Genomic DNA, 23,049 nt, shown 5'->3' with positions numbered 1-23,049 from the left:
ATTGGACTTAGAGGAGCAGCACCATCCCCTACAGGGGTAGTAGGCTCAGGCAGCGGTAATACAAGCACCTGTTCTTCCAACAAAACATTCAACACTAATTGTTTAACCTCCGCTTTAACTACATTCTGTGGAATCAATACTGAATAATGGTCAGCCAAGGTCATTAAATCTACCCTACGACATCTATCAAAAACCTCCCACGAAGGGTTATCCAAAAAGGACTTCAAATCAAAAGTAGCCATCTTGAACTACCACACAAGAGCCAAAAAAAAAATAGCAAACACTAATGCTACTTCAGCTACAGCGCTCAACACTGAACTATACCACTACAACAATTTGCATAAGCGGTATGGGTGTCAATAAAGACAGATCCCGGATGAGCCCCCACTTATGTTACGAATCCCTTTGGCCCGACAGTCTAGGGGGGATGGTAATGGGACCCGTAACACAACTCATGCAAATTATAGTAGTGAAAACGTAACAGTGAGAACAAATAACACAGACAACTTAATTACCGTCAAACACTAAATGTTTATTTATAAACACACGGTAAATGGGGGGGGGGGAGCAGGAAAAGGGGCTGAGCGGGACCCAAGGAATGAAAGAATAATCCAAAAACACCCCTAAGCTAGACTAGCCTACTTCACAAACAGCTAACTAACTAACCAAAAATACAGGGGGTGGTCCGCCCAGTTCTAACTAGTGTTTATATAACAAAGTTTACCTACGGGTAGTGTATGCCCAAGGGCGACTTGTCTGGTTACCCCCTTTTCCCACCATCAAACAAACACTCAAACACCATAACCAAAACAATACTCACAGGTGGGGACAAAGTGACATGTAGCTGCAAAACACACAAGCGATCTACAGACAGAAGGCATTTACAAAAGAGATTGAGCTGGGGAGAAAACAACTGACAGGGGTTTTAAACCAAGGGAAAGGGACCGTGATTGGGTAAGGGAAAAGGAGCAGGTGTCTTCTGATTAGCGACTGATTGATGACTGATTGGGGAATGATTATTGTCACCTGTGAGTAGGGGAGAAGGAGAGAAAAGAAATACACACAGGATACACACAGAACACTTGTATCCGTAACAAGAAGCTTATCAAAGGTAAGGCATGAATTATATCTTTATTTCTGCGTTTTGTGTCGCGCCGGGAGGGTTGAAATATGATGGTCTGTGTTTGTTTGCTTGGTTGCTATCCTCAGATAATAACCATAAATAATGTTTGCTTTCGCCATAAAGCATTTTTGAAATCTGACACGTTGGCTAGATTCACAACAAGTGTAGCTTTAATTTGGTATATTGAATGTGTGATTTCATGAAAGTTTAATTTTTATAGTAAGCACTCTGCATTTTTTCTCTGCATAGTAAGCGCTCTGCATTTTCACTGGATGTTGGCCAGGTGGGACGCTATAGTCCCACATATCCCAGAGAGGTTAACTTCTTATGGCTGAAGGGGCAGTATTGAGTAGCTTGGATGAAAGGTGCCCATATCAAACGGCCTGCTCCTCAGTCATAGTTCCTAATATTTGCATATTATTATTAGTATTGGATAGAAAACACTCTAAAGTTTCTAAAACTGTTTGAATTATGTCTGTGAGATTAACAGAACTCATATTGGCAGGCAAAATCCTGAGTTGAAATCAAAACAGGAAGTCAGAAATCTGAGCCTGTGTGTATTCACCAGAGTCCCTAAAGAAATCCACTTGAGCTATTAATGATGTTGCACTGCCTTGGTTCCACTAGATGTCAGCAATCAACAGAACTAAGTCTGATGACTCTAATGTGAAGGGGGGTCGAATTAGACAGAATTTAGTATGAGGTCCCATGAGGTGACCATGCATTCCCCACGCGCGTTCACGTGAGAGGCAGCTGTGTTCCATCTCTCAATTGAAGTCGTTATAGTTCTCCGGTTGGAACGTTATTCAAGATGTATGTTAACTACATTCTAAAGATTGATTCAGTACATCGTTTGCCATGTTTCTACTGACTGTAATGGAATGTTTGGACATTTCGTCACGTTATAGTGGTCGTGCTTTGAGACTTTGGTTAGGGTTTTGGTAAACAATTCGAAAGTAGCTAATTTGACATAAATAACGGACATGAACGAACAAATCAAGCATTTATTGTGGACCTGGGATTCATAGGACTACATTCTGATGAATTCCTCAAAGGTAAGGAAACATTTATCATGTATTTTCTGGTTTCTGTTGAGTCCAACAGAAACCAGGCTAATCACCTGAGCGCCGTCTCAGATTATTGCATGGTTTATATTTCCGTAAAGTTTTTTTGAAATCTGACACAGCGGTTGCATTAAGGAGAGGTATATCTATAATTCCATGTGTATATATGTATTATCATCTATATTTATGATGAGTATTTCTGTTGAAACGATGTGGCTATGCAAAGTCACTTGATGTTTTTGCAACTAGTCAATCTAGTCGCCTCAATGTAAACTCAGATTTTTTGATATAAATATGAATTTAATCAAACAAAACATGCATGTATTGTGTAACATGAAGTCCTATGAGTGTCATCTGATGAAAATAATCGAAGGTTAGTGAAATAATTTTATCTCTATTCTGGTTTTTGTGAAGCTATATTTAGCTGGGAAAAATGGCTATGCTTATTGTGGTTTTGTGGTGACCTAACATAATCGTTTGTAGTGCTTTCGCTGAAAAGCCTATTTGAAATCGGACACTTTGATGGGATTAACAATAAGATTACCTTTAAAATGATATAAAACACATGGATGTCTGAGGAATTTTAATTATTAGATTTCTGGTTTTTGAATTTGGCGCCCTGCACTTGGACTGGCTGTTGTCATATCGGTCCCGTTACCGGGACTGCAGCCATAAGAAGTAAAGTGCTCCAGCTGTTACCCATTTCTGCTCTCCTGCACCTGACTTCCCTGCTGCCAGTTACGCACCACTTACAGAATTCCACACCCGAATATGGAGTCAGCAGGAGCAGGTGCCCCTGGTATAGGGGTCGAGGAGCGCGTCCGGGAGCACGCGGCGATGCTCCATCATCTCGGCGCCGCCATGGACCGCGTCGTCCAAACCATGGACCGCTGGGAGAGACAGGGAGTTCCTCCAGCGCCTCCACCAGCACAACCGGGGTCTCCACTACTCCCCCCCGCACCCGGTCCCAGTGGGATTTGTCTCGCCCTTCCCCGGGAGTATGATGGGACGGCTGCACGCTGCGAGGGTTTCCTGTTGCAGCTGGATCTATACCTGGCAACCGTCCTTCGGGCCGTGAGAGGGTGTCCGCCCTCGTCTCGTGCCTCTCGGGGAAAGCCCTGGAGTGGGCCAACGCCGTGTGGGGAGAAGGAGATGCGGCGCTGGACTATTTCAAGAACGTCTCTTCCATCTGAGGCAGGGGACGAGGAGCGCCCAGGAGTTCGCAATGGACTTTCGAACCCTGGCCGCCGGCGCGGGATGGAACGACAGGGCCTTGATCGACCACTATCGCTGCAGTTTGCGCGAGGACGTCCGTCGGAAGTTGGCCTGCAGGGACACCACCCTCACCTTCGACCATCTGGTGGACCTGTCCAGTCCATTGGATAACCTGCTGGCTACCCGCGGACGTCCAGAGCGGGGTCTGTCGGTTCCATCCCCCAGCACATACCGCTGCGATGCGGAGCTGGGAGGTAGGAGGTGCTGCGCTCAGGGAGACCGGAGGAGGTTCCGTCTCGTGCACCATCTGTGGTCGCAGAGGTCACACTACCGGTTGGTGCCGGGTTGGTTCCTCTGGGGGTCGAGGCAGCAGGCAGGGCACTCTGGCGTCACCCCAGGTGAGCCGCCACCATTCTCACCCAGAGTACATCCGGACAGCGAGGAGACTGAATCCTCGCCGGTCAAGGTGGGCCATGTTTTTTACCTGTTTTGTTTTCATCCTTTCGTACAGACCAGTTTCCCAGAATGTCAAGGCAGACGCACTGTCCCGGCTGTACGACACAGAGGAGCGGCCCATGGATCCCACTCCCATACTCCTGGCCTCCTGCCTGGTGGCGCTGGTAGTATGGGAGCTGGACGCGGACATTCAGCAGGCGTTACGTGCAGAGCCCGCTCCCATCCAGTGTCCCGCTGGGCGTCTGTACGTTCCGTCTGCTGTCCGTGACCGGCTGATCTATTGGGCTCACACGTCACCCTCCTCTGGTCATCCGGGTATCGGTCGCACAGTGCGCTGTTTGAGTGGGAAGTACTGGTGGCCCACCTTGGCCAAGGACGTGAGGGTTTATGTTTCCTCCTGCTCGGTGTACGAACAGTGTAAGGCTCCTAGGCACCTGCCCAGAGGTAAGTTACACCCCTTACCCGTTCCACAACGGCCATGGTCTCACCTGTCGGTAGATTTTCTCACAGATCTCCCTCCCTCACAGGGTAACACCATGATCCTGGTCGTTGTGGACCGTTTCTCCAAGTCCTGCCGTCTCCTTCCTCTTCCCAGTCTCCCTACGGCCCCACAGACTGCGGAGGCCTTGTTCACTCACGTCTTCCGGCACTACGGGGTGCCTGAGGATATAGTGTCTGACCCATGTCCCCAGTTCACGTCGAGGGTCTGGAGAGCGTTCATGGAGCGTCTGGGGGTCTCGATCAGCCTTACCTCAGGTTTTCACCGCGAGAGTAACGGGCAGGGGGAGAGAGTTAACCAAGATGTGGGTAGGTTTCTGTGGTCTTATTGCAAGGACCGGCCGGGGAGTGGCCCTGGGATGAGATGGCCCAGAACTCGCTTCGCCACTCCTCCACTAACCTCTCCCCCTTTCAGTGCATACTGGGGTATCAGCCGGTTCTGGCTCCTTGGCATCAGAGTCAGACCAAGGCTCCTGCGGTGGACGACTGGTTCTGGCGCGCAGAGGAATCATGGGACGCCACCCATGTTCACCTTCAGCGCGCCGTGCTGCGCTAGAAAGCCAGCGCAGACTGTCACCGCAGTGACGCACCGGGGGACCGGGTCTGGCTCTCGACCCGAAACCTGCCCCTCCACCTGCCCTGCCGGAAACTGGGTCTGCGGTTTGTGGGGCCGTTCAAATTCCTGAGGAGACTGAACGAGGTGTGTTACCGGTTACAGCTCCCCCCCGATTACCGTATTAACCCCTCGTTCCATGTGTATCTCCTCAGGCCGGTGGTGGCTGGTCCACTCCAGGAGTCTGAGGTGCGGGAGGTTCCTCCGCCCCCTCTGGACATCGAGGGGGCCCCGGTGTACGCCGTTCGCTCCATACTGGATTCAAGGCGTCGGGCAAGGGGCCTTCAGTACCTCATGGAGTGGGAGTGGTACGGTCCGGAAGAGAGATGCTGGGTTCTGGTGGAGGACGTGTTGGACCCTTCAATGCTGCGGGAGTTCCACCATCTCCGTCCGGATCGCCCTGCACCTCGCCCTCCGGGTCGTCCCCGAGGCATATGCAGAAAAGTATTTAATACCTACGGTAGAATATGGTGAGGCATTTTATATCTTATGGGGTTATTTTGCTTCCACTGGTCCCTGTGGCCCTTGTTAAGACTGTCGTGTGAGCTTGGCCAACTGGACGTTATCAAAATTCTGGTGCAGTTCAGCACCGACCCTGATGTGTCTGACGCCTGGGGGAACAGTACCCTGATGGGCACCGGCCACAGCCAGGAGCTGGATTTCCTGTTAACTTCTTAGTGATCCCTTCGCGCGCCAATCCCGTTAACGGGATTGATTTGACAACACCCAGTGAAATAGCAGCGTGCCAAATTCAAAAACAGAAATACTCATAATATTGATTCATAAATCATACAAGTGGTATACACCGGTTTAAAGATGAACTTCTTGTTAATCCAGCCACAGTGTCAGATTTCAAAAAGGCTTTATGGCGAAAGCAAACCATGCTATTCAGCACCCCATCAAACATACACATGAAAATCATAATTCAACCCGCCAGGCACAACACAAAAGTCAGAAATAACATGTAATTCATGCCTTACCTTTGAAGATCTTCTTCTGTTGGCACTCCAATATGTCCATTAAACATCACAAATGTTCCTTTTGTTCGATTAATTCTGTCGTTATATCCCCAAAATGTCAATTTATTTGGTGCGTTTGATTCTGAAAATACACCGGTTCCAACTCGCGCAACATGACTACAAAGTATCTAATAAGTTGACAGTTTCTTCAAGTGCAGTCGCAAAAACCATCAAGAGCTAAAATGAAACTGTTTCTCATGAGGACCGCCACAGGAAAGGAAGACCCAGAGTTACCTCTGCTACAGAGGATAAGTTCATTAGAGTTAACTGCACCTCAGATTGCAGCCCAAATAAATGCTTCACAGAGTTCAAGTGACAGACACATCTCAACATCAACTGTTCAGAGAAGACTGCTTGAATCAGGCCTTTATGTTCAAATTGCTGCAAAGAAACCACTACTAAAGGACACCAATAAGAATAAGAGATTTGCTTCGGCCAAGAAACACGAGCTAATCAAATCAAATCAAATGTATTTGTCACATACATGTGTTTAGCAAATGTTATTGCGGGTATAGCAAATTGCTTGTGTTTCTAGTTCCAACAGTGCAGTAATATCTAACAAGTAATATCTAACAATACACACAATCTAAAGTAAAGGAATGGAATTAAGAGCATATAAATATTTGGATGAGCAATGTCAGAGCAGCATAGACTAAGATACAGTAGAATAGGACAGATTACAGTATATGCATATGAGATGAGTAATGCAAAATATGTAAACATTATTAAAGTGACTAGTGTTCCAATTATTAAAGTGGCCAGTGATTTCAAGTCTATGTATAGGGCAGCAGCCTCTAATGTGCTAGTAATGGCTATTTAATGGTCTGATGGCCTTGAGATAGAAGCTGTTTTCAGTCTCTCGGTCCCAGCTTTGATGCAGCTGTACTGACCCTGCCTTCTGGATGATAGCGGGGTGAACAGGCGTGGCTCACAGTGGTTGTTGTCCTTGATGATCTTTTTGGCCTTCCTGTGACAACGGGTGCTATAGGTGTCCTGGAGGGCAGGTAGTTTGCCCCCGATTATGCATTGGGCAGCACCACCCTCTGGATTGCCCTGCGGTTGTGGGAGGTGTAGTTGCCATACCAGGCGGTGATACAGTCCGACAGAAAGCTCTCTATTGGCAATCTGTAAAAGTTTGTGAGGATTTTAGCTGCCAAGCCATTTCAGTTTGTCAGTGATGTGTACGCTGAGGAACTTGAAGCTTTCCACCTTCTCCAGTGCGGTCCCGTCGACAGGGATAGGGGGTGCTCCCTCTGCTGTTTCCTGAAGTCCACAATCAGCTCCTTTGTTTTATTGATGTTGGGTGAGAGGTTATTTTCCTGGCACCCAGGGCCTTCACCTCCTCCCTGTAGGCTGTCTCGTCATTGTTGGAAATCAGGCCTGCTACTGTTGTGTCATCTGCAAACTTGATGATTGAGTTGGAGGCGTGCGTGGCCACGCAGTCATGGGTGAACAGGGAGTACAGCACGCATGTAAACTTGATCCAGACATTTCAAACAACTTTCCCAATACAACTTTAGGTATTATTTTATGTAAATAATCGATCAAATTTAAGACGGGATAAACTGCGTTCAATAGCGGATAAAAGCAAAGTGGAGCGAGCTTTCAGGTCATGCGCCTCTAACAAACAGTGCACTTCACTCAACCCTCGTTCTGAACTGCCTTACTTCTTCATTTCTCAAAGGAAAAACATCAACCAATTTCTAAAGACTGTTGACATCCAGTGGAAGCGATAGGAACTGCAAGCAAGTGCCTTAGAAATCTAGATCTCCATAGAAAACTCATTGAAAAGAGAGTGACCTCTCCCGGGTGGCGCAGTGGTCTAGGGCACTGCATCGCAGCGCTAGCTGCGCCACCAGAGTCTCTGGGTTCGCGCCCAGGCTCTGTCGCAGCCGGCCGCGACCGGGAGGTCCGTGGTGCGACGCACAATTGGCCTAGCGTCGTCCGGGTTAGGGAGGGTTTGGCCGGTAGGGATATCCTTGTCTCATCGCGCTCCAGCGACACCTGTGGCGGGCCGGGCGCAGTGCGCGCTAACCGAGGGGGCCAGGTGCACGGTGTTTCCTCCGACACATTGGTGCGGCTGGCTTCAGGGTTGGAGGCGCGCTGTGTTAAGAAGCAGTGCGGCTTGGTTGGGTTGTGCTTCGGAGGACGCATGGCTTTCGACCTTCGTCTCTCCCGAGCCCGTACGGGAGTTGTAGCGATGAGACAAGATAGTAATTACTAGCGATTGGATACCACGAAAATTGGGGAGAAAAGGGGGTAAAAAAAAAAAATTAAAGAAAAAAAAGAAAAGAGAGTGACCTCAAAGAAACAAATTCCTGGATGGTTTGTCCTCGGGGTTTCGCCTGCCAAATAAGTTCTGTTATACTCACAGACATCATTCAAACCGGTTTAGAAACTTCAGAGTGTTTCCTATCCAAATCTACTAATAATATGCATATCCTAGCTTCTGGGCCTGAGTAGCAGGTAGTTTATTCTGGGCACACTTTTAATCCGGACGTGAAAATAGTGCCCCCTAGCCTTAAGAATTTTCAAGGGCTTAGGCCTTTAAAGGAATAGGCCTGAGGCTGGACCGCGCCAACCAGGCTGGGCACTCTTCCATCCAGGTGGTCAACTTCTTTGGGCACGGAAAGTATGTCCAGACCCTGAACTCTGGGAGGAAGAGGGTGGTGTCAGATGACCCACTAGGGGAGGTCGGGATCGGGAAGGGGGCAGGGACCGAGCGGTGACAGCCCAACAAGCTCTCTAAACCCTCTGGGGCAAAGCAAAGTAATTTAACCTCCACCTCCTGAGCATCAGAAAGCAGTCTTATCAGGGTAATGTGCTTGACAAGAGCCTATCAGCAAGGAAATTAAAGATAGGCTTGCTGCCTGACAAAATATCCCTAATAGCCAATGTCAAGAGAGCACCTGTAAGGTGACAAACAATGCTGAAAAAACTGTCTCCATGCCAAAAGCACTTTTAAACGGCAAAGTCAATCTCCGAGAGCGCCCGAAAATTCCACCAGGGCGCCAAAAGATGAAAATAATGACGTTGCACAATCAAGTAGGAGAGGGAGTCAGAAGCATGGCAGCCTACCGCCGAACGGGCGACCTAAACAAACTCCTCTTCCACAGAGCAGAGATGGAGTCGGAGGGTTCCTGTCCGTCCCCCAGGGTTCACCGGGCTGGGGACCAGATTACTGCACCGATTCACCACCCCTAAGTTCATGAGACTGGTAAATAACTGTTCCTCCGGTTCCTCACAGGGCAGAGGGAGGATGTCCTGGGATAAAACTTTCCCTTTTCTCAAAACGCCAGAAAGTTTACAGTCAGCCAAGTGGGACAGCATCAGCGGGTTGAAGTGTGAATTTAAGAGCAGTGTCTCCCTCGAGTAAAAGGAAAACCGACTGTTCAATTTGGAAAATTAGAGGCGGTACATTTGATAAAGCACTTTAGATTCCACATGTTCAAACAGTATGGCTTTGTCTGTAGATTCAAATCATGTGCTATTTGCACAAGTCGTAATAATGGCAATGTCGCTTTTATCTGACAAAATAATAATATATTACACTATTATTGAAATATGTAGTGTATATTCTAATTATAATGTATACTTATTTATAATGAATCATGTTGTTAATATGCACAGGCTATGCTATATGAATTGTAATACATTTATACAAATATTTCCAAATGTGACAGAATTCTAATTTCTGCATTTTATATAATCTTTGTAGTAGAGTAGAGAGAGAGAGCGAGACAGAGAAAGATGCTATTGTGTGAAAGGGGACATTAAACATCAAACTCAATTGGAACAAAATAGCAGTGGTTAGTTGATAAATAGCAGTGGTTAGTTGATAAATAGCAGTGATTAGTTGATCATGATCAAGAGTTAATATGTATTATTTATTGATTTTTACAAAATGTCATAAATGTCCTACATAGAAATACAAATACATTACATATATTGTACCACTGGTAAGAATACAAAGAGAATGTGCAAGGTGTTCTCAGCTGGTGGACGTTCTTCAGCATCACATGCCAAGCCTGTGTGCTTTATCTTTGCAAACCAATGCAAATGCTGTCACGCATACATTTTCTGTAGCAACACACACATTCTGTAGTTTAAAAGTTGGTTGCAACAGAGTGGAAGGGATGGTTGAGGCAAACACTAAAACAGCATCCAGGCATAAACACACACTTTAAAAATTAAGTTAAATTCATACCATATACACTACCGTTCAAAAGTTTGGGGCCACTTAGAAACGTCCTTGTTTTGAAAGAAAAACACTTTTTTGTCCATTAAAATAACATCAAATTGATCAGAAATACAATGTAGACATTGTTAATGTTGTAAATGACTATTGTAGCTGGAAATGGCTGATTTTTTATGGAATATCTACATAGGCGTACAGAGGCCCATTATCAGCAACTATCACTCCTGTGTTTCAATGGCACGTTGTGTTAGCTAATCCAAGTTTATCATTTTAAAAGGCTAATTGATCATTAGAAAACCCTTTTGCAATTATGTTAGCACAGCTGAAAACTGTTGTTCTGATTAAAGATGCAATAAAACTGGCCTTCTTTAGACTAGTTGAGTAGCTGGACCATCAGCATTTGTGGGTTCAATTACAGGCTCAAAATGGCCAGAAACAAATAACTTTCTTCTGAAACTCGTCAGTCTATTCTTGTTCTGAGAAATGAAGGCTATGCCATGGGAGAAATTGCCAAGAAACTGAAGATCTCATCAACGCTGTGTACTACTCCCTTCACAGAACAGAGCAAACTGTCTCTAACCAGAATAGAAAGAGAACTGGGAGGCCCCGGTGCACAACTGAACAAGAGGACAAGTACATTAGAGTGTCTAGTTTGAGAAACAGACGCCTCACAAGTCCTCACCTGGCAGCTTCATTAAATAGTACCCGCAAAACACCAGTCTCAATGTCAACAGTGAAGAGGCGAGTCCGGGATGCTGGCCTTCTAGGCAGAGTTGCAAAAAAAAGCCATATCTCAGACTGGCCAATAAAAATAAAAGATTAAGATAGGCAAAAGAACACAGACACTAGACAGAGAAAGATTGGAAAAAAGTGTTATGGACAAACTAATCTAAGTTTGAGGTGTTCGGATCACAAAGAAGAACATTCGTGAAACACGGAAAAAAGGAAAAGATACTGGAGGAGTGCTTGACGCCATCTGTCAAGCGTGGTGGAGGCAATGTGTTGGTCTGGGGGTGCTTTGGTGGTGGTAAAGTGGGAGATTTCTACAGGGTAAAAGGGATCTTGAAGAAGGAAGGCTATGACTCCATTTTGCAACGCCATGCCATACCCTGTGGACGGCGCTTAATTGGAGCCAATTTCCTCCTAGAACAGGACAATGACCCAAAGCACAGCTCTATACTATGCAAGAACTATTTAGGGAAGAAGAAGTCAGCTGGTATTCTGTCTATAATGGAGTGGCCAGCACAGTCACCTGATCTCAACCCTATTGAGCTGTTGTGGGAGCAACTTGACCGTATGGTACGCAAGAAGTGCCCATCAAGCCAATCCAACTTGTGGGAGGTGCTTCAGGAAGCATGGGGTGACATTTCTTCAGATTACCTCAACAAATTTACAACTGGAATGCCAAAGGTCTGCAAGGCTGTAATTGCTGCAAAAAGAGGATTCTTTGATGAAAGCAAAGTTTGAAGGACACAATTATTATTTCAATTAAAAATCATTATTTATAACCTTGTCAACGTCTTGACTGTATTTCCTATTCGTTTTGCAACTCATTTCATGTGTGTTTTCATGGAAAACAAGGACATTTCTAAGTGACCCCAAACTTTTGAACGGTAGTGTAAGTACAGTGGCTCTGCAAGTAAGTCCTAATATACAGGATGTATTTACATTATTTGTTCATCTGCTACATTTCAAGTTGATATTCTAAACTGAAAACTTATTTGCAATTTCACGTTACAAACCATTCACAACACTTTTCGGGAAAAGCAAAATAGAATAAATATTAAAAGGAACATGATTCCTTGAGCACAATAAAAACAAACAGCCATCCCTTCATCTACACATTTGTCATGGTGATACTGGCAGCAGGTCTCTCATGTCATCTCTTAGTAGCATGTTTTAAACATTCTGATCAGGCCAGGTCTGCCTTCATTTGGCCATGCAAATTGTTTACTGACAAGGTGAACTTCAGTCAGTGTCCCATATGGTTGTAGAGGTATGTAACATCAAGCTTCTCTCCAAGTCATGAGCTACCATACCTTGAGTATAGCACAAGCTGAAAATTCACTATTATCCAAACACTACGATGGGAAACTGCTCAATTACAGTAAAAGTTCACAATGCAGTTTACAGTTCCCTTGGATTTCAAGTCTGTATATAATGCACCAATGCTAGATTGGTGTTGTGTCGGGAGGAATCCCATTGGATGTTGTCTATCACAGGTAGAACCAGACGTTGTTGAAATGAGTTAGGCATACTGTTTGTTTGCATGCTACTGTTTCACTACACCAACTCTTTGCTAAAGTGCTTCTTACAGTAGGTCTCTAGGCCCATGCTGTGCCATTGTTTACCAAGCCTACAGGCCTGATGCCATGAGCTCTGTAACAGCACCAGGATCTCTGGGTCTGGATCTGCTCTCTGGTGCTGCTCCCACACTGGGATGGGTACTGGGTGGGTTGGGCCTGGGCAGATCACACTCAGGGTGGGTACAGTAGTAATCAGGGATCAGGGTCCACCATGGGATCAGCAGTGAGACATGCGCTTGCGGTACTGCTCCACCAGGGGCACCAGGCACTGCGGGGAGCCGCTCTGCAGGAGGAAGGGGTGTTCTAGCAGGTCTGTGGCGCTGGCCCTCTCCACTGGGTCCCGGGTCAACATACGGTTCAGGAAGTCTTTCAACACCGGGGATACCTATAGTGTAAAGTCCAAGCTAATTCAGCAGACATGTTGAAATAGAGAAAAAATGTGTGTGTCTGTGTTTCTGTGCATGTGTAAGAGAGTATCCCTCTATGTACTGTATGTGTTCTGTTTGACCTCTGACCTGGGTTGTGTTCCGTACGGTGGGAGCTGGCTCATCCCTCAGTCTTCTCATGGCTGCAATGGGGGTCTCACTGAAGTAGGGGGGCTCTCCATCCACCATCTCAACTACCATGATGCCCAGAGACCACACATCCACCTGACAGACACAACAAACCAGTATACAGTATACTGTATATCAGCAGTGTTGACATGCACATGAATACTGGACATCATGAGTATTTGTTTGGACACAGTTAGTATGCAGTAATATACCTGTACAGTTAGTTATGATACAGAGTAGTTTTGAATATCTTCTTTCTCACCTCAGTGCTGTATGGAGATTTAGAAATGACCTCTGGAGCCATCCAGTATGGTGTTCCTACTAAAGACTTCCTCTTGGGAATGTCCTTACTGATCTGTGCACAGAACCCAAAGTCTGACAGCTTGATCTGTACAGGACAGGAGCATTACAATTCAATTATCAACAGTTATGAATACATAAACAGGTGTGTTCTCTCTCAACTGAATTCAAAAGACTTACCCTCCCATCCATTGTTAGCAGTATGGAGTCACTCTTGATGTCCCTGTGGATGACTCCCTGGGAGTGAAGGTAGGCCAGGGCTTGCAGCACAGCCTCACACACTGTGGCTATCTGCTCCTCACTCAGCCTGCATGGGGGAGTGACACAGATACACACAACACTCAAAACTGCACTGCAAAATGGCTGTTGTTGTGTCACCCAGGTGATGCTATAAATTAATGGTGGCATAGGTGAGGTTCAGATGACTATGTGCATTCAGAGTATCACGTTTATGCATTTTGAATATAAAGACTAGGAGATTTTGAACATTGAAGAACTGTGTTTCAGAAACTCCTCAGTAAATACCTTAGCACACATCTGCAGTTCAAATGACAAATCAGGCTCCTGAACACCACTCCTGAACACCACTGTTCTGGTAAATAGCTGAGGGATGGGGCTGGAGCTCTCAAATTCATAGACAGAGCTATGCATGCAAGGACTGACCATCCATGATATAAAAAATTATAGTTTTGACCATGTTCTGAGGCTATACAATGTTTGTTAGAAATATAATTTTGACAAATAAATGGAGTAAAACAAGCTTAGATTTTGGGTTCTGATGGGGTACGACAGTTGAACTATGCTCTTTCTAAGTTAGATTCTTAGTTATATTCTTAAAGAATCAATAGGTATATATAATTCATTTAAAAGTTAAAAAATGTAAGTAGCAATCGCAGATTGTTCCTTTAAGGCTTCCAGAACGATATTGATTGTTTTTAAAACTTATTTTGGGATGGATTGGAGTATAAAGGAGGTATATTTTAGCAAAGGGGTTTTATTCCAGACAGTTCAATCAAAACAAATACTAATCTTGGGTTCTGACAACCAATGAAAATTACTGACTCCATCTGGACCATTTTAATATGTCAGCTGGCTAGATAGAAATGCACTCTGTCCCCATGTCTCTAGATACCTGGTTTTGGGGTCAACTCCTATCTATGTAGTGAGAATGTGTCAACTTTCAGTTTGGAATTTAAAATACATTGACAGGTAGTGTTAATATGCATTGACAATTTGTTTATGCATACAGTTTCTGATATATTTAACAGCATGGGAGCATAGATTGAATCGTGTTTTTGGATCAAATTAAATTAATCACGTCATTTCAACATGCACAAATCTAATTATGTTATCAGATTATAGTTTCCCATAGGAGGACACAGTGTTTTGCTCTAGTATCAGTGAGAATGAAAGCAACTGTGCTTAGGTGCCTGTCCCCTTAAGCAGTCAGTACCACACTACCACATAATGGTGAAAATAGGTACTGAAGACATGACTCGAATTTTGCTTTATCATTCTGTCACACAAGTCTTTGAATTCTTGTCTCTTGAAAATGACTATATTTTACTTTTCATTGTTCCTTCAATACAATTTGCCCCCAATTGTTTATGGGGGAGTAGGTCAGGTCTGTGCTGTGTCTCCATACCTGGTCTCAGACACGATGTTGGTTAGTGCTCCACCCTCTATGTACTCCATGATGACCCAGAGCTCCTCCTCCACCAGGGCACTCTTAAACATCTCCACCACGTTCCTGTGCTGGTAGTCCCTCATGATCACCACCTGGACAAACACATACAGTTGATAACAGAGGTGTCACATAATGTTACTGATGATTTCAAGAGGGCACTGATGGGCAAAATAGGATCTTTGTGTAGTATTGTCAGGGACAATAACTAACTGATGGGCAAAATAAGGACTAGCTGGATCTAAGGGGGCATGTGCCCCCGCAGTTTCAATTGATAACAGGTGGGCTCTGTTACAGATATAGTATCTTAATTTGACCAGTTTCTCACAACCAGAAAATAATCCTGCAGCAACAAGAAATGTGAATTATTATGTGGATTATAATTAATGGACATTTTTGTAGGGGGTGATAATTTTCTTGTTAGAATAAATCAAGTCTGACATTTTAAAATGTAAATTATAAACTTTAGAAACGTTTTAAAATCTTGAATACATTACAATGTGCATTTCCTGCTGTGAAGGGATATTTTCTGCGACAACAGAGAGATCAAATTAAGATAGGATATACAGCACCATTCAAAAGTTTGGACACACCTATTCATTCAAGGGTTTCTCTTAATTTGATGTCTTCACTATAGAATAATAGTGAAGACATCAAAACTATAAAATAACACATGTAGTAACCAAAAACAAATCAAAATATATTTTATATGTGAGATTCATCAAATTAGCCAAATTAGCATTCTCTCAACCAGCTTCAACAGTCTTGAAGGAGTTCCCACATATGCTGAGAACTTGTTGGCTGCTTTTCCTTCACTCTACGTTCCAACTCATCCCAAACCATCTCAATTGGGTTGAGGTCGCATGATTGTGGAGGCCAGGTCATCTGATGCAGCACTCCATCAATCTCGTTCTTTGTCAAATAGCCCTTACACAGCCTGGAGGTGTGTTGGGTCATTGTCCGGTTGAAAAACAAATTATGGTCCCACTAAAATGGGATTGTGTATCGCTGCAGAATGCTGTGGTAGCCATACTGGTTAAGTGTGCCTTGAATTCTAAATAAATCACTGACAGTGTCACCAGCAAAGCACCCCCACACAATCACACCACGTCCTCCATGCTTCATGGTTGGAACCACACATGCGGAGATCATCCGTTCACCTACTCTGCTTCTCACAAAGAGACGGCGGTTGGAACCAAAAATCTCAAATTTGGACTTATCAGACCAAAGGACATATTTCCACCGGTCTATTGTCCATTGCTCGTGTTTCTTGGCCCAAGCAAGTCTTTTCTTATTGGTGTCCTTTACTAGTGGTTTCCTTGCAGCAATTAGACCATGAAGGCCTGATTCATGCAGTCTCCTCTGAACAGCTGATGTTGAGATGTGTCTGTTACTTGAACTCTGTGAAGCATTTAATTGGGCTGAAATTTCTGAGGCTGTTAACTCTAATGAACTTATCCTCTGCAGCAAAGGTAACTCTGGGTCTTCCTTTCCTGTGGCGGTCCTCATAAGAGCCAGTTTCATAATAACACTGGTGGTTTTTGCGACTGCACTTGAAGAAACTTTCAAAGTTCTTGAAATGTTCCTTATTGACTGATCTTCATGTCTTAAAGTAATGATGGACTGTCATTTCTCTTTGCTTATTTGAGCTGTTCTTGACATAATATGGACTTGTTATTTTACCAAATAGGGATATCTTCTGTATATACCACCCCTACCTTGTTACGACACAACTGATTGGCTCAAACACATTTTAAGAAGGAAAGAAATTCCACAAATTAACTTTTAACAAGGCACACCTGTTAATTTAAATGCATTCCAGGTGACTACCTCATGAAGCTGGTTGAGAGAATGCCAAGAGTGTGCAAATCTTGCATCAAAGCAAAGGGTGGCTACTTTGAAGTATCTCAAATATAAAATATATTTTGATTTGTTAAACTTTTTTGGTTACTACATGATTCCATATGTGTTATTTCATAGTTTTGATGTCTTCGCTATTATTCTGCAATGTAGAAAATTTTCAAAGCAAAGAAAAACCCTGGAATGAGTAGGTGTGTCCAAACGGTTGACTGGTACTGTATGTATATGATGTATCCAACGTGATTTATTGGTGATTTGGGGTGTTGTTGTGAGGGTTTTGGGGGTCATTGAGGATGGTGTTGGCTGGAGGTCTTCATACCTCATTGAAAAGCAGCTCTCTTCGCTGTTGTCTCCGCAGGTCCATCATCTTCACGGCCACCTGCCTGCCGCTGTGTTTCTCCCGAGCAATACACACCACCCCCGTCGAACCTTCGCCAATCTTCACAAAGTTCTCCAGGTACGACCGAGGGTCCCCCTTGTCTACCACCATCTGCAGGGCAGCCTTAAACTGTTCATGGGTCACCTTGGGGGGGTCTGGTGGCGGCCTCTGGGGGTGCTGAGGGGGTCTGAAAGCAGGGGAGCATGTGCCTGGGGGGCTGGTGGCCAGGGAGCCGGTGGGGGAGGGCCGAGGCTGAGAGGGGCTGTCCTGCCTGGGGAAGGGAGCATTAGGGCAGCCTGAGTGTCTCAAAAAGGGGTCAGGGCCATTGAGTCTCAGGCCCATGTTGGGAGACAGTCCCAGGGTGTAGCTGGCTGAGGAGCGCACCGTCCTGTGGGGTCTGATGCCACTCATGAAGGGACTGCTGGGGGTGCTGGGTAGGAAGCCTGACTGGTGGTGCCTCAGAGCTGACTCTGCCTGGATGATGAGAGAGTAAGAGAGAGAGAGAGAGTTGGCTGTCTTCCCAAGGTCCCTCCCCTGCTTTATTACTGGATGTAAATAACAGTGCTTTACTCTCACACTATGCATTCACTTCACCTGGTACGCCCCTTGCTAAAAGGCCATACAGATATAGGATCTTAATTTGATCACTCTTTTGTTGCTGAGAATTTTTGCTCTTTTCATAAAGCCTACTTTTGACCAGTGAATAGCCTAACCACCGATCAAGCAACACTATGGACTTAACGTTCAAATCCTGTTGCTGCAGGATTATTTTGCTGTGATAATATAGGTCAACTTAAGATCCTACACCTGTAGGTACCTCAAAGTACCCTTGAGATCTTGCTAAAGATAGCATCTCTCAACGTTTACAAGCACATTCAAGCAATAAAGTCACAAATCACATTTTAGCACCTCGGAAAAAACAACAGCATTAATTGAGCAATCGAGAAATTGGTTGACGTATGACTGTGAATAATATATCATAGTTGATTACATCAGCTAAGCTATGACAATGTCCAAATATAGATGAGAGATAATGATGAAGTGACATGCTTACCTTCAGGTCGTAGGAGGAGTATGGTCTGCTAGGGCTGTTGTGGGAGTGGATGTAGAGGTTGGTGCGGTACTCCGGAGGGGGGTGACGCCCATGATCAGGATGGGGCTGCTGGACAGCCATGGCTGGGTTGTAGAAGCATGAGAAGGGCCTCTGGTTGTGTGGCATAACCCTTGGCACCTGGAAGTCTCTCCTCACCATCAGTCTCTCTGTGGGACTGCCCACCTCACAGCTAATATAAGCCCCCTTAATAGGCACCTGTATGGGCTGGGATGGAACCGGGGGTCCCTCCAGAGAGCTGACACTCACCTCGTAGGTGGACTTAGCCCTGGGAAGATCCCCGTTGGGCTGCAGGGTGATGCTCTTCTTCATGCCCATTTGGGGCATCCCACTCTCACTGTGGATGTTATGAGCCCTGTCCCTCCACTGCTGCTGCTCTATGTCATCCTCTCCCAGGTCTTCATACTGGTAGGTGTCCCCCTCCTTCACCTCCCCCAGCCTGCCAAGGGACTGGGCCCTCTTCCTGCCTGAAGGGCTGCTCTTCCTTAGGGAGTTGGAGCTGGTCACGGACAGCCTGCTCATGTCGGAGATCATGGCTGAGATGTAGTCTCCATGGCCGATCATACTCCCACGCACAATGGTCTGAAAGGAGAGCAGTTATGTTCAGCCAACCACATTGACTGGAATGATCATAACATACTGAGAGGCCTGTGCATTTGGGTGTGGAATAAAGAGGGTGACACAACTGTCACTGGAAGATTATTTTTAGAACTCTGAGTCTGAAAGGGAAGTTTTGGCATTCTTCAAAAATCCAGACTTAACTCGTTTTCCCAGTTAGTTTTGCTGGCAATATGTTGGAAGGACATATCTACATATTGCATGTTTATTTTGTAGCATAGATGGTGATTTCATATTTTGGCCTGTATGCAGGCGCTTCTATTTTGTAATGTGGGTTGTATAAAAACGGTAAAAACTGACAGATTCTTTCTGACAAGTAAAATATCTAGCAGCACCCAGAGAAAGAGCATTAACTTGCCTTGACAGAACAAGATGACACAGACTTAAAAATGCATTGGCAGAAGGCCCTTCAGTTTAACATATCAGAGAATAGGCCCATTGGCTGATTACTCAATCTCTGGGTAAAGAAAAGTCATGTTCACTGTTGTGAGAGTCTTCCATGCTTCTGTCTTTGGTATGGTGCTCTAGTCTGCTTTCACAGCTGCACAGGTAGCTTAAGGGCTATGTATACCCTATGAAGACGGACCCAGTGTCACAATGTCGTTTTTTTGTCACAAAAGGGGTGGCTCCGTGTAGTGTGTTCAGACATTCTACGTACTCCCGTGCCACACCACATTAAAATTGTAAAGCGCTGTATCATTCCTCGCGTAGCCATGGGGGCAGCGTTGAAGCTCGCATGGTTTGTTGATCTGATCTATAGACTATGTATCAAAGTAACCTATTTTGCATTGATAAGTACATATAATCTCAGCCACTATTTAAACAATAAACCAAACAACATTAAAGGCTTATTAGAATCCCCACAAAAATGTATTTTGTTTAGAAGTGATAACTTTATTCTAGGCTATTTGAAAATGTAAAAGCAGTGCTTGTTTCTTCTTCTCTGTGACAAAAAAAGTATGACATGATATTTTTAGATGATATGGGAGTGAATACATTGAAGCAGCATATCAAATTGGGATATTGTTGTAGGTTACACTGGCAAGTATAAGAATATTTGACAGGCCATATTATTTAATTATAAATCCGATTATATCACATGAGATGTGGGAAGCTAAAAGGCTAGCTAGCTTGCAATGTTTAGCCAACTTGCCAGCAGGGGAAGACAAGACAAGACAGACTTTCTTTTGCTTTCACAAGAAATGAGAAGACAACAAGAAAACCTCTGTCACACCTTGATGAATGTTGCTATTTGGGATGGGTGAGGTATCAGGTTACCCAAAGGTGCACGTTGCTCTAAAATGTCTGACTCCACCCAGCGCACTCATGTGTGTAGATCTACGCACGTGAAGACTAATTCACATCCCACTGCATACCCTTTACAAAGGACAGAATGCATCATTATTGTTCAAATGTAGCAAATGTGATCATGTTTCATGTAACCTCTCCAACCTTTGCCTCTGCCATACAGGCTACATCATTTACAGAACACAAGACTCCTCTGTACTACCAATCCAATCCTGATGATCCCATTAAAACCATGACTCTGCTTCATAAACTGACAAGGAGATTCTGAAACGCAAAGCTCAAACTTATCCACTGGTGGTAATGAAAATGTGTTATGTTTTTCTAAGGGGCATATCGGCACGAGCATTCAGTCTAGCGCAGAAATCTTTAGATTTGCAGGCTTTATCGCTCACTAGCATTTCCACTGCTGTACCTGCACTTTCTATTCCTCAGCGTGACTTCTGTGGGAAGGCACCATGGATCGTTATTAATTGCCTGCATTGAGTAATAAATCTTGGAGCCCTCCAAGGATTCATGTTGTACAGTCAGTGTACACAGCAGGGTCATTAGCTGAGCCCTGTGATAGATAAGAAAGCAATATGACAGGGAGAACAGCAAAGTGTTGACCACCACAGTGCTCTGCTGCAGTACAGGACTCTGTACTGTAGTAAGAAAGCCTCTGCTATAAACGCTTTTGATGGAGGGCTTTGAGGCTCACTAATACTGGAATATTCTCAGAAATAAAATCCTATACATTTTCAACTCTTTTTAATCTGTTGGAAAATACATCAAGAGAAAAAGACACCCAGTGCATACAGCCAGTTGAGCTGAGAATAAGGCCCAGTACCTTCTTTGGATTGAGCTCAACTGGGGTGATCCGGGAGGGGTCCACCATAGGCTTGGGCCTGCGGAGGTTCTCTATCAAACTGTGCCATTGGGTTGGCAGGCCCACGAAGCAGCCTCGTTTAGCGTCAAAAGAGGTGTGCACCCGGTGCTCAAAGTTCTTTGGTGCTGAGATCTCTGGCCTCTTCTTTTTCTTCTTACGAAACATGGTCAGGTCCAGAAAAGTGACAGCTTGCCAAATTCAAGATGGCCCTGCATAGACAAGAAATATATATAACATGTTTCTAAATCTGCAGCACACTTAACATCTACTGTACTGTTAATACCATTGATAAAGTCACTTACAGCTCCTTTAATCTATGAACAGTTTATTATCCATCAATGTGTACGCCGAAGTGACTAAGCAATCATCAGATGCAGTACGTTCCCAGAAATCAAAATACAAGTGAATAAACTCAAATCTATCTGTCTAAAAAACATTTTCCATCTTCCAGACTGTCTTTCTGTCTGTCACTGGCCTTTGTGCTTTAGAACTTGTCTTAGGGGGACAGAGTGCATTGGGTTTGTAAGCCTGTGTGTAATGAAGGATATCTGGTCAATTAAGGCTGTTTCATTCTCTGTGCCCTTTTACTGACGAGCACACAGTCGGCCTCGCCAGAGCCCACAGGCTTTCAGAGCATTAGAGGGAGGAAAACACACTAACAGTCTACCCACTATGCTACAGTCTACCCACTATAATCCCATCCCCATTCCAATGCTAGTGAAGGAGCATGAATTTTTCTGGCTTGTAGGGAAAGTAACCACTCAAGCTTTAGATATAAAGCCCTCTGCACTGACAGTGGAGTGGTATAGTGTAAGCCAAGGACACTGCTGTCATGTCTCTCATGTGTATCTACCACAAAGACAGTTATCAATTACATTACATCTAATGTCCTTAGCTGTACTAGGATATAATTCACCCACATTTATGCGTGCGTATTTTCTTGAAAATATAATAGGTCATTTGAGCTGCTCTTTGATAAAGTGCTGTTGGAGAACATGTTTTGTTGAAAGCTGGTGGATGTTTGTTAGAACATCAAATGGGAACATGGCCGGTGGCCCACTGTAACAAGCTGGCATGACACGCTAATGACGTTGTCATACGTAACACAACAAATGTGCCTTCAGTTGAATATGGCACATCTCCCATGATGCATTGTGACACAGTGGGAGTTTAGGAAATCACTACTACGGCATTCTATAACTCAGCAGGCCATCACACTGGCAGCCTCCCCTCCCACACTCTACAATCCCAATCTCCCCCCTCCAAGGATAATTCAAACAGAAGGTTAATATGCTAAGTGTTGCATAAGTGTATCATTCTGTGCTCTCCCTATGTACGTAATGTGGAGCTGGGAAGGAATTTAATTCTGACAGGGACACTATAGCGTGAGGGAGGCTGGCAGGAGGTGGGGTGGGTGGGCTTGAGGATGGAGCGGGGACCACAGAGCAGGGTAGACCTGACTGTGATTTTAGACGGGGACCTTGTTTTTCACTCTAAAACACGAAAAGGCTTTTAAGGAGTGTTTGTCTTTTGAGTTTGATTAAAGAAAGATTTGAAATAACCAGAAAGTACATTACTTTTTTCGCTCCATATGCCTGGTTCTCTGGTTCTGTGTCTGTTCAGAACTGTGCATTTGCAGATGTTGGCACTACTGAGCCAAATATTTACACAAGGCTCTTGTGTTTCCTGTACAATCAGATCTATCAATATTTACTCATGAGTGAAATGTAAGCTACTACAGTCATCCGGTGCCAGTGATAATGGGATGATACCATCACAAACAGAATGTCTGCTCTCAGTGCTCTGTGCTGTGTGCTGCTACTCTATCAGGCATCATCGCTTTGCAGAACTGCAGATTACAAAAACAACATTATACAT

The 23,049-nt window shown here is 44.7% G+C and overlaps 1 protein-coding gene across 1 annotated transcript; it reads right to left on the bottom strand.

Moving 5' to 3' along the window:
- Positions 1-12,709: 12,709 nt before the first annotated feature.
- LOC120023311 (serine/threonine-protein kinase PAK 6-like) lies at positions 12,710-21,336 on the bottom strand. Its single transcript, XM_038967333.1, has 8 exons — positions 21,133-21,336; positions 18,324-18,962; positions 17,210-17,743; positions 14,992-15,125; positions 13,527-13,653; positions 13,309-13,434; positions 13,008-13,142; positions 12,710-12,877 (listed from the first exon to the last, which is right to left on the bottom strand). The coding sequence occupies exons 1-8, from the start codon at positions 21,334-21,336 to the stop codon at positions 12,710-12,712; spliced, it is 2,067 nt and encodes a 688-aa protein (XP_038823261.1).
- Between the last annotated feature and the right edge of the window lie 1,713 nt (positions 21,337-23,049).

This window comes from Salvelinus namaycush, chromosome 28, assembly GCF_016432855.1.
Source record: "Salvelinus namaycush isolate Seneca chromosome 28, SaNama_1.0, whole genome shotgun sequence".
Classification (NCBI taxonomy): domain Eukaryota; kingdom Metazoa; phylum Chordata; class Actinopteri; order Salmoniformes; family Salmonidae; genus Salvelinus; species Salvelinus namaycush.
This window is presented reverse-complemented; position numbering and strand designations above follow the sequence as displayed.

Excerpts from the sequence above, each read along its gene's own strand:
- LOC120023311 (XM_038967333.1), bottom strand. The coding sequence starts at position 21,336 with ATGTTTCGTAAGAAGAAAAAGAAGAGGCCAGAGATCTCAGCACCAAAG. Across the intron at positions 18,963-21,132 it reads TTGAGCTCAATCCAAAGAAG|ACCATTGTGCGTGGGAGTAT; the intron begins GTACTGGGCCTT and ends CTCTCCTTTCAG. Across the intron at positions 12,878-13,007 it reads CCGTACGGAACACAACCCAG|GTATCCCCGGTGTTGAAAGA; the intron begins GTCAGAGGTCAA and ends TTTACACTATAG.